Source organism: Glycine max, chromosome 8, assembly GCF_000004515.6.
Source record: "Glycine max cultivar Williams 82 chromosome 8, Glycine_max_v4.0, whole genome shotgun sequence".
NCBI classification, from domain to species: Eukaryota; Viridiplantae; Streptophyta; class Magnoliopsida; order Fabales; family Fabaceae; genus Glycine; species Glycine max.
Genome location: NC_038244.2, coordinates 43,088,891 through 43,101,441, shown reverse-complemented (window position 1 = coordinate 43,101,441; position 12,551 = coordinate 43,088,891). Strand labels below are relative to the sequence as shown.

The window sequence follows — 12,551 nt, the reverse complement described above, 5'->3', positions numbered from 1 at the left end:
AAATCCTAAAATTAAAAGGAAGTTGGTTTAATTAACTATTCCTTTTAGCTGTATACATGCTGAATGGATGGTAGTCTTCGGCATGTTGGAATACAAAAACATTACTTTATGGTGGAAAACAAGGAATGTACTATTTTTTAGTCTACGTAATTGCTACATGTGCCAGTACTATTATTAATTTCTTCTATGATTATTCTTAATATTATCTTAAAAACTTTTGAAAAACAATGGGTGGTATGCTATTTTCATTTCTTCCACCATCCACAGTGTAGAACATATTTGATCAAGTTTGCTTAAAGTTTTGAATATTTTGATCATTGATTCCATTTGAATGATCTATGCAGAACCAAAACCAAAGGAAGAGGCACCGGACTTCAGCAAATTCATGAATGAGGATTTGTCATCATTGCTTACAGTGATTTCATCTTCCAATATGCAAGGTCATGAGTGTCACAACAACAGTGCCCGAGAAGTGTCCAATGTCCAATCCTCTGGTAGTGGCATGACAGATGACAATTTTGGACTTGATATCAAACCCATAGCTTCATTGTTTCCTCTCTCCAACACCAGAAACCATGATGAAAACCAAGGATGCTACTCTTGGGACAATTAACCTGGTCTCTGCTAAGGTTGATCCGGATTGAAATGGTTCCAAAGTTGTGTACCAAGATAATTTTGGAACCTATTTTATAATGTTAATGAAGAAGTTTCGTGTTTGAGGCAAATGATATACGTCGTTGTTTTAAACCGTTAGACTAGCCATTGATTTTGTCTATATTACAGCTTATAACTTAGGACATATTTGATTCAAATTTGTTATTGTACGTAATTATTATAATCAAGGGATATATTTGATACAACTAGTTAACTAACTGTCTTGGGCATAACCACATCACATGACAAAAATTAGGAAGTGTTGTACTCCACTTCGCAATCAGATTTATTTGATGTAGCTATTGGGAAGCTTGGATTGATAATCGGGATAAGCACTTCAGTTTATCTTTAAAAAAACTGTGGTACATGCTCTTATCTTATGTTTAGGAGAAAGTAAATTGTTAAATAATTCACTAAATTAGATTTAGACCTCGTCAAACTCATTATACTCTAGTATTGTATTAAGTTTTTTTGGGTTCAGTTTCTATTGATAATGGATTTTACTAATCCAAAGGGGATGAGGACTGGCCAATTATTTACCGGTTATAGTTGCTGTCATGCTTTTATTTCAAATTGGTTTCATCTGGCATCTAAATTTCCTATCCCTTTTTCCTTTGCACCAACTGCAATTTGTTCCATCATCACTATATGTTGGCAAGAAAAAAATGAATTTAAAGTTTCTGTGAATGTGAATGATGACAAAAGAGTGAATACAAATACAAGTGTTGGATGTCTGTATCTTCTTTTCAGATTCTTGTAGAGGTAGGGCATATATTTTGACATTTGTTAATGTTTTTCAGGGAGATGTTAAAGAACCTCTTCCCTGAACTGATATGTAAATGATTGGCATTATTCTTTAACAATAGTTCATCAGTGTGTATGCATGTATGGAATCAATTGTCTACATTCCAATTAATTTTCAATTTGCAGGCAGTGGTCGTTAGTATCGATCCCCGTAGAGTGCATGTAAAGGATCATAATGATGTGCAATTGCAGACCATAAGGGTTTCAAATTCAGGTGAAGAGCTTGCTTTTTCTTTTCCTTTATTTTATATTTTACGGCTCTGAATTATCTAAATTCTTACTCTAATAAGAGTCTAACTAATAAGAGGCTGATCTGACCTCTTTTAAGGTGGTCCTAAAGAATTATGCCTACCAATTGTTTGAATTTGAAGTAGGGGCTTCTTATGTTTGTACTCTATCATATTGAGCTGTATACAGTACTCTATTATGGTATTGGGGGTGGAGGGTGGGGGAGGAAATGTGCTCAAGTATGCAGTAGGGTAATTAGTTTCTAATTCGATTTCTAGTTAAAGTAAATAAGTTCTGATAGTGCTCTTTTTTGTGAAATATATTAAATTTAAAAATATTCAAAAACCATTTTATGTTGGTCCAAATGGAGAAGAATATGCATGGTATCAATGTACAGTAAGTTTATTTTATCTCTACTTGTATGTAATTAGTGCTGTTGGTTATGTTTGCAATACTAGAAGGGGACTACGATCATCACTTTCCATGTGCATCTAGCCTTCTATTTTTTTAGTCAATTGTTGTCATGAGATTTTAATTCATGGATCTCTTGGAATTTCTTTTGATGTGAAAGAATGAAGATAGTTAGTCATTTGACTTCTTACTTCCTGCAGTATTTGTTTTATTATCTCATTACTTATGTTTATTGTAAGGTTAATGGGGGACCAGAAGGCCAGCCAATTGGTGCTTACGAATTAGCAAAAGCAGTTGAAGAGCTTGGCGCTGGTGAAATACTACTTAATTGCATTGATTGCCATGGTAAATATAATTCTGTATCCTTTAACTATATTTCACTATATTTTCTCTTCATTAAGAGCAGTTTGGTTTTTTCTTTGAACAGAAGGCCAAATGACATTGTGTAATTCATGTAATTGACCTACACCTAGTGGGATAAGGCTTTTGTCATTTGCTTGTAAGAGCAATTTTTTTTAAAAATTAATTTTAAAAATTGTTTATTATTTTCAAAATTTTGACTGTTGTATAGACCATTTTCATCATCAATGAATTTTATAAAATAGAATGACTTTCTTATTTTGCAATATATGGACATCAAAGGTGGATAAAAATGACTTTATCTTTTCTTGAACTCTTTTCAAAGGTGTCATGACTCATTACTAGTCCAGTCTTCCCAATTGAAGGGGAGTAAAATAAGATATATGCCTTCTACCTTGACCCTCAACTTGTTATGTGGATTAATTATCAGTATAGGTATGGGTATGTCCTCTATTTGATTCATTCTTAAGGCTGTTTTAATTATTTCTTATGTGCAATGAGATTGGGGTGTCTTGTTGCATTCATGAATTTTTTCTTGTTCTTTGTTATGTTTTTGCCTAAATTTTCCTATTTCTGTGTGATCTTTTATTCTTCCTCCTATTTGTACTTTCCCTCTTTTTATTCTTATAAACATTTTTCTATTTGAAAAAATATAAAACTTTTTGGGGTAATTTGATTATATATTTAATAAAATGTTTCTTTTATTCTAATTTCTTTTTACTTTTGTCAATGTTTCAGGTCAAGGAAAAGGAGTTGATGTAGATTTAATTAAGTTGATATCAGATGCTTAAGTATCCCTGTTATTGCAAGTAGCGGTGCTGGTGCTCCTCAACACTTTTCTATAAAACAAATGAAACAGTAGCACATGCTGCCGGCATTTTTCACAGGGAAAGCGGTATTGCTTCTGTTTTGGTAATTTCTTAATGCTGATGGAAATGATTTTGATTTGTTAACTATGTTATGTTACGGATCAATTATTCTATTGATTCATTTTCATTTATTATTATCATGTGTGTGTTTGGATAAGTTCTGAAACAAAAATTTCTATGATATGGATTTTTCAAAACTTCTTTGAGAAGATACTGTTTCTTTTCTTGAAAGTACCAAAATTTTACTTTTTGAATAACTTGTTTAATTATCTGAAATTTTTTTAGTCAATTTTCGGTTTTAGAAAACCCTTTGTCTTTAAAAAATACCACAAATAAATATGGGATCATTTGGATTTAGAAAATGTTTTTTATTTTCAGTTTTTGCTTTCACTTTGAATTATAAAAATGCTATTTTATTTTCACTTTTTTTTGTTGATTTTAAAAGTTTGTACGGTAAACTGTAAAAACAACTTATTATTTCCTGTTTTCACTATTTTCTATACAATTTGTTTTTTCTAAAATGAACAAAGTGAAAGCAAGGTGACATTTCAAAAAATGAAAACAAAACGTTTCTCCAAACCAAACGGATATTTCTGGAGTAACCAATAGCAGATTTAGAATGTACTTAAGCTGATTTTGATTGATGTTATTCAGGCAGTGAAATTGAGTTTTCTATTAATTGCAGGTGCCTATTCAGTCGGTAAAAGAGCATTTGTTGAAGGAAGGCATAGAAGTTCGAATTTGATCATCAGCATTTAAGTGGTAAAATTTTGAGATGCACTTCATAACAAGCAGCACTATCACTCCGACCATTTGTTAGTACAAAATTGTTTCATGTGTCTCCTGTATGGTATAGTGTGTGATGTTTCTTGTGGGTTTGATATCGGTTATATATATTTTTAACATGACGAGATATTACTACGGAAGATATTTTTAAGGATAAATATTCAATTTTGTCAATAAAAATAATAAAATTATTGTACGTTATGATGTCACATACTCACATGTCTATGACTCCGGCCAATATATACAAATCAGCCAAAGATTTTCAATTTATGAAAAGAGTTAATAAAACTCTGGGGTCACATAGATATTAGTTTGGCTTAGGACTACGCAAACGTAGTAATTTCCTATTCAGCAAAACGACAAGTTGATACAGTATATAGGTACTTATGGTATTCTCTTCCAATCAAACTTATAATTTATTTCAATAATGAACATAATAAAAGTTTGCATTAAAAGTTAGCATAGATTATCAAACTAAAACTCTAATTCTGATTAAAGTCCAATACCAAAAATGTGAAATTATATACAAGGGCTTTTGTCTGTAAATACACCTTTTTTTTCTTCTTTTTTTTCAATCTATATTACTTTTCAATTTAATTCTTAATATATACTATATGAAACTTTCTCTCACCTTTTTTATTTTTCTTTAATTTAAAATATTATAAAATATAAATATTATATAATGTAATTTTTTAATTGGTTTTTAAAATTACTTATTTATTAAATTAAATTTTATAAATTTTTTTTAATTATTTTAAAGAAAATGATATTATTAAATATAATTATTTTTGTTTTATTATTTAATTTACTTAACATATTTTTTAGGTGAATATTTATATTTTTTATATCTTTTGGATTTGTTTTGCTTTTCTTTTCATATTGGTAAGCCATATATAAAAAAATATCAATTCATATCATTTAAGTAAAAAATAATTATTAATTAAATATTTTTAAAGATATTTTCAATATATTTTTAATTATAAAAAATATTTCATATTTAGCCGTTATCAGATATTTTAATCTTTTCTTTTCATACCTACATAAATAATAAAAATATCAATTCTTATCACTTAAGACAAAAATAATTGTTAAATAAATATTTTTAAAGATATTTTTGATATATTTTTATTTAAAGATATTTTCAATAAATATTTTTAAAGATATTTTCAATATAGCATTTACTACTCTTTAAGATTTTATGTCTATTGTATAAGATAGATGTATCAATTATTTTTTTACTGTATTTTTTAGTTTATTTTAATACTACTAACTAATTTTCTTATTTTTTTAATTAATAAACATAATAAAAAAATATCAACAACACATATATTTAACTATAAAAGTATATACAAACTAATTAAAAAATTGTACTCTAATGTTACCCAATTTTTTTATTTGTCTTTATATGTATATTTTTTTCTTTAGAAAATAAAAAACAAAATTATAAAATTTAATTTAATAAATAAGTAATTTTAAAACCAATTAAAAAATTATATAATATTTATATTATAATTAAAAAAAACAAAAGAGGAGAGAGAAAGTCTCAAGTAGTATATATTAAAAATTAAAGTAAGAAGTAGTGTAGATTGAGAAAAAATAGGAGCAATAAACTATATTTATGGAAAGAAGGGAGGAAACCAACCTTTAGGTAATCTTTCTCTAAATTATTTAAGAACTCGTAAAGTAGAAAAGGAAAAAAAAAAGTCATAAAATGATTTTAGTTCCTTTCTTCCTAAGTTTTGTCCAGTGTAAAATTCTACAAAAGTAAGCAAAATATTTACATCCATCGGCAAAGAAACATCTTAGAAAAGTTTTTTTTTTAAAGATGCTCAGAATTACATGTATTTCCAAAAGTGTGACATTTTTTTTATTCTATTGGTAAATTACAATGACAATCTCATTGGGTACGCTCCTGCAACTTGTTCCTCACTAATTCTTTTATTTGTTTAATTACATTAACAGATCAGCAATAAGACAATTTCATTGGCTATGCCCCTGCAACTTGCTCCATGATTAAACACTAAAGAATGACCAAGGGAAAGTGAAAGTCTTCCTCTTGAAAGACACACTTTACTTTCTTCTCATCTCAATCTCAACACATAACAATAGCAGAAACTAGATCTATACTAAGATGGAGAAATTGCAAGAAATTGCAGTGTCCTTGGCGGTTGATTATTTGCTTCCCCCCTTAAAGAAGGCCAGCCAATTGGTGCTTACGAATTAGCAAAAGCAGTTGAAGAGCTTGGCGCTGGTGAAATACTACTTAATTGCATTGATTGCCATGGTCAATATAATTCTGTATCCTTTAACTATATTTCACTATATTTTCTCTTCATTAAGAGCAGTTTGGTTTTTTCTTTGAACAGAAGGCCAAATGACATTGTGTAATTCATGTAATTGACCTACACCTAGTGGGATAAGGCTTTTGTCATTTGCTTGTAAGAGCAATTTTTTTTAAAAATTAATTTTAAAAATTGTTTATTATTTTCAAAATTTTGACTGTTGTATAGACCATTTTCATCATCAATGAATTTTATAAAATAGAATGACTTTCTTATTTTGCAATATATGGACATCAAAGGTGGATAAAAATGACTTTATCTTTTCTTGAACTCTTTTCAAAGGTGTCATGACTCATTACTAGTCCAGTCTTCCCAATTGAAGGGGAGTAAAATAAGATATATGCCTTCTACCTTGACCCTCAACTTGTTATGTGGATTAATTATCAGTATAGGTATGGGTATGTCCTCTATTTGATTCATTCTTAAGGCTGTTTTAATTATTTCTTATGTGCAATGAGATTGGAGTGTCTTGTTGCATTCATGAATTTTTTTTTGTTCGTTGTTATGTTTTTGCCTAAATTTTCCTATTTCTGTATGATCTTTTATTCTTCCTCCTATTTGTACTTTCCCTCTTTTTACTCTTATAAATATTTTTCTATTTAAAAAAATGTAAGACATTTTGGGGTAATTTGATTATATATTTAATAAAATGTTTCTTTTATTCTGATTTCTTTTTACTTTTGTCAATATTTCAGGTCAAGGAAAAGGATTTGATGTAGATTTAATTAAGTTGATATCAGATGCTGTAAGTATCCCTGTTATTGCAAGTGGCGGTGCTGGTGCTCCTCAACACTTCTCTGAGGGGAATGATTTTGATTTGTTAACCATGTTATGTTACGGATCAATTATTGTATTGATTTATTTTCATTTATTATTATCATGTGTGTGTTTGGATAGTTCTGAAGCAAAAATTTCTATGATATGGATTTTTTAGAGCTTCTTTGAGAAGATACTGTTTCTTTTCTTGAAAGTACCAAAACTTTACTTTTTGAATAATTTGTCTAATTATCTGAAATTTTTTTAGGCAATTTTCGGTTTTAGAAAACCCTTTGTCTTTAAAAAATACCACAAACAAATATGGGATCATTTGGTTTGAGAAAATGTTTTTTATTTTCAGTTTTTGCTTTCACTTTGAATTATAAAAATGCTATTTTATTTTCACTTTGTTTTGTTGATTTTAAAAGTTTGTACGGTAAACAGTAAAAACAACTTGTTATTTCCTGTTTTCACTATTTTTTATGCAATTTGTTATTTTTAAAAATGAACAAAGTGAAAGCAAGGTGACATTTCAAAAAATGATAACAAAACGTTTTCCCAAACCAAATCATTTTAATTGCAGGTGCCTATTCAGTCGGTAAAAGAGCATTTGTTGAAGGAAGGCATAGAAGTTTAAATTTGATCATAAGCATTTAAGTGGTAAAATTTTGAGATGCACTTCATAATAAGCAGCACTATCACTCTGACCATTTGTTAGTACAAAATTGTTTCATGTGTCACCTGTATGGTATGGTGTGTGATGTTTCTTGTGGGTTTGATATTGGTTATAGTTATTGGTTATGCATATATTTAAGATGATGAGACACTACTCAAAATATTTTTAATATTAAAAAAATATATTGTACGTTCTGATGTCACATACTCACATGTCTATGATTCCAGCCAATATATATACAAATCAGCCAAAGATTTTCAATTTATGACAATAGTTAATAAAACTCTGGTGTCACGTAGATATTAGTTTGGCTTAGGACTACGCAAACGTAGGAATTTCATACTATATACCTATTCAGCAAAAGGACAAGTTGATGCAGTATATAGGTACTTGTCGTATTCTCTTCCAATCAAAATTATAATTTATTTCAATAATGAACATAATAAAAGTTTGCATTAAAAGTTAACATAGATTATCAAACTAAAACTCTAATTCTGATTAAAGTGCAATACCAAAAATGTGAAATTATATACAAGTTTTGGGGGCAAACGAACCTTTAGGGTAATCTTTTTCTAAATTATTTAAGAACTCGTAAAGTAGAAAAGGAAAAAAAATAAGTCATAAAATGATTTTAGTTCCTTTCTGAATATTTTAGTTCCTTTCTTCCTAAGTTTTGTCCAGTGTAAAATTCTACAAAAGTAAGCAAAATATTTACATCCATCGGCAAAGAAACATCTTAGAAAAGTTTTTTTAAAAGATGCTCAGAATTACATGTATTTCCAAAGTGTGACATTTTTTTTTCTATTGGTAAATTACAATCACAATCTCATTGGGTACGCTCCTGCAACTTGCTCCCTCATTATTTCTTTTATTTGTTTAATTACATTGACAGATCAGCAATAAGACAATCTCATTGGCTATGCCCGTACACGCAACTTGCTCAATGATTGAACACTAAAGAATGACTAAGGGAAAGTGAAAGTCTTCTTCCTCTTGAAAGACACAGTTTACTTTCTTCTCATCTCACTCTCAACACATAACAATAGCAGAAACTAGATCTATACTAAGATGCAGAAATTGCAAGAAATTGCAGTCTCCTTGGCTGTTGATTATTTGCTTCCACCCTTCAAGAAAGCAGTGAATTCAGTCATGGAGGTTCCAAAAGATGCTGCAGACATGAAAGACAAACTTGATGGGATTCAAGCCATGATTCATGACGTGGACAAGATGGCAGCAGCTGAAGAAGGCAACTCACGTGATGGTCTCAAAGCAAAGGTGAAGCAGCTGGTGGAAACATCTTTTTGCATGGAAGATATCGTTGATGAATACATTATCCATGAGGAAAGGCAGCTTGCTGATGATCCTGGATGTGCATCTTTACCTTGTAAGGCTATTGATTTCGTCAAAACTACGGCCTCTCGTCTTCAATTTGCATACATGAACCAGGACGTGATATCAGAATTTCGTGGGATCAAGGAGAGGAACAAAACTGAGGATTGCTCCCAAATTCAATCTTCTGGAGGAAACCAAAACATCACCTTCGACAACCTTCGAATGGCTCCTCTGTTTCTTAAGGAGGCTGAGGTTGTGGGCTTTGACAGCCCTAGAGACACATTGGAAAGATGGTTGAAAGAGGGGCGGGAAAAGCTCACTGTTGTCTCTGTGGTAGGAATGGGAGGAAGTGGAAAAACTACTCTTGCCAAGAAAGTTTTTGACAAAGTCCAGACACACTTCCCTCGCCATGTCTGGATCACAGTGTCTCAGTCATACACCATAGAAGGATTGCTGCTCAAGTTTCTGGAAGCAGAAAAAGGAAAGGATCCTTCGCAGAGTGTTTATTCTACAATGGATAAAGCATCGTTGATACATGAGGTGAGAAATCACTTGAGCCGCAATATGTATGTTGTCGTGTTTGATGACGTGTGGAATGAAAGTTTTTGGGAGGAAATGAAATTTGCTTTAGTTGATGTTGAAAATGGAAGTAGGATAATAATCACAACCAGGCACCGTGAGGTTGCAGAGTCTTGTAGGACATCTTCTCTTGTTCAAGTGCATGAGTTGCAACCTTTAACTGATGACAAATCTTTCGAATTGTTTTGTAAAACAGCATTTAGATCTGAATTAGATGGGCATTGTCCACACAATCTTAAGGGCATATCAACTGAAATTGTTAAAAAGTGTGAAGGTTTACCACTAGCTATTGTGGCCACCGGTGGCCTTTTATCTCGCAAAAGTAGAAATGCCCGTGAATGGCAAAGATTTAGTGAGAATCTAAGTTCAGAATTAGGAAAGCATCCCAAATTAACTCCCGTGACAAAGATTTTGGGTTTAAGTTATTATGATTTGCCTTACCATCTCAAACCATGCTTCTTGTATTTCGGAATATATCCGGAAGATTATGAAGTTGAGTGTAAGGGATTGATTCTACAATGGGTAGCTGCGGGGTTTGTCAAATCTGATGAAGCGGCACAGACTTTAGAAGAAGTGGCAGAAAAATATTTGAATGAGTTGATCCAAAGAAGTTTGGTTCAAGTATCTTCATTTACATGGTCTGGCAAAATTAAAAGGTGTCGTGTTCATGACGTAGTACGTGAAATGATCCGCGAGAAGAATCAAGATTTAAGCTTTTGCCATTCTGCTAGTGAGCGTGGGAACTTGTCCAAAAGTGGGATGATTCGTCACCTAACAATAGCATCTGGTTCCAACAATTTGACGGGAAGTGTTGAAAGCTCGAACATTCGATCACTTCATGTTTTCGGTGATGAAGAATTGTCCGAATCCTTGGTGAAGAGTATGCCTACAAAGTACAGGTTATTAAGGGTACTTCAATTTGAAGATGCTCGTAGGTTTTATGTTCCGGGCATTGTTGAATGTTTGGGGGACTTATCATTTTTGAGGTACTTAAGCTTCAGAAATTCAACCATAGACCATCTTCCAAAATTAATTGGTGAGCTGCACAGCCTAGAAACATTGGATCTAAGACAAACTTATGAGTGTATGATGCCAAGAGAGATCTACAAGCTTAAGAAGTTAAGACACCTTCTGAGTGGTGATAGTGGGTTTCAAATGGATAGTGGCATTGGAGATCTAACATCCCTACAAACACTCCGTAAAGTGGACATAAGCTATAATACAGAAGAAGTACTAAAAGGGTTGGAAAAACTTACACAATTAAGGGAGTTGGGCTTGAGAGAAGTTGAGCCAAGATGCAAAACTTTTCTGTGCCCCTTGATAAACAAGATGCAACACCTGGAGAAGTTATATATTGCTATAAGACATGATAGTATCATGGATTTGCATTTTGATGTATTTGCACCTGTACTTCAGAAGCTTCATCTTGTGGGGAGGTTAAACGAGTTCCCAAACTGGGTTGGCAAGCTCCAAAATCTTGTTGCGTTGTCCTTGTCATTCACCCAGTTGACACCTGATCCATTGCCACTACTTAAAGATCTACCAAATCTGACGCACCTTAAAATCGATGTTGCATACAAGGGTGATGTTTTGCAGTTTGCAAACAGGGGGTTTCCGAACCTAAAGCAAATACTACTGTTAGATTTGTTTGAATTGAAATCCATCGTTATTGAAGATGGAGCATTGCCTTCTCTCGAAAAGCTCGTATTAAAGCGTATTGACGAACTGACAGAGGTGCCTCGTGGTATTGACAAGTTACCAAAGCTTAAGGTTTTCCATTGTTTTGGGATGTCAGATGAATTTAAAGAAAACTTTAATCTCAACAGAGGACAACGTAGTCAATGGATAATAAAAGGACCGTGGGAATGAAAAAAGTCCGTCTTTAAAAGTGAGTGTTTTGTTATTCTTATGCTGAATATAAATGTTATTGCAATTGTCAACTCTTTACCCTATCTTTAAATGAAAATTTATTAAGTGGATTTTTTAAGTTTTTTTTTTCTCACAATATTTTTTGTGATTTTTAGGATTATGTTATTGTCAAAAATTTATATAAAATTTTACTTCAATGTAAGAAATTTATTTTTATATTTTTTTTATTTTCACTAAATTCTGATATTATTTGGTGTTGTTATCCATGTATCATATAAATACCATATTTTATTTTTAAGAAACAATTTCTTGTAAAAAAAATATAAATTTTATTTTTAATGTTATATAAATTTATTCCCTAAAAAAGAAGAAATAACAAGAAACGATTTCTTCACCTAAAAAACTCTTCAAGAAATTTTCATTCAAAATCATATTAGCTTTTAACATATAAGTTTAATTTATTTGATTCCTAAAGTATTTTGTATGCTTTTGCTTCTCATACCCTCTCTTTAATTTGGAATATATGCATTTTTTTTTGTTTATTCTGCATGTTCCTTTTCAAGATTACTTATAATATAAGTGTTTTTGAATTGGTAGGCTCTGGAATTTAAGTGTCACGGACTTCTACTTGAATTGGTACTTTCGCAACAACAACGTTGAATCATCATCAAAACTGCCTTGGAATTCAGCATTGTTCCTTCAAGTCTCCAAATAAACAGAATATGTGGACCTATCTTAATTTCTTTAGCAAAGTGATAAAATTAGTTTCTGAGTTAATGGTAGTGATGTAAGACATTTGGCTTTTTGATTCAATGCCTTCTTAGATACATCATGTTTGCACCATGTTATGAGAATTCCTCTTTCAATGAATAAGGTCTTACCATA

The 12,551-nt window shown here is 31.1% G+C and overlaps 1 protein-coding gene and 1 pseudogene across 8 annotated transcripts in view; both read left to right on the top strand.

The window, feature by feature from the left end:
• LOC102660893 (transcription factor MYB97-like) overlaps positions 1–921 on the top strand; it is a 3,708-nt pseudogene extending 2,787 nt beyond the window's left edge.
• The window catches only part of LOC102661118 (disease resistance protein RPM1), a 25,237-nt gene extending 12,686 nt beyond the window's left edge, over positions 1–12,551 (top strand). For 2 of the 8 annotated variants that reach the window (XM_041004721.1, XM_041004723.1), the window contains exons 2-3: positions 7,150–11,685; positions 12,264–12,551. In XM_041004721.1, coding sequence (XP_040860655.1) covers positions 8,955–11,666 — 2,712 coding nt within the window. In that variant the 5' untranslated portion in view covers positions 7,150–8,954 and the 3' untranslated portion in view covers positions 11,667–11,685; positions 12,264–12,551. Of the gene's footprint in view, positions 1–2,375; positions 2,443–6,100; positions 6,397–6,736; positions 6,853–7,149; positions 11,686–12,263 lie in introns of those variants that run through there. The other 6 variants (XM_041004718.1, XM_041004719.1, XM_041004720.1 and 3 more) reach the window with 6 other exon arrangements.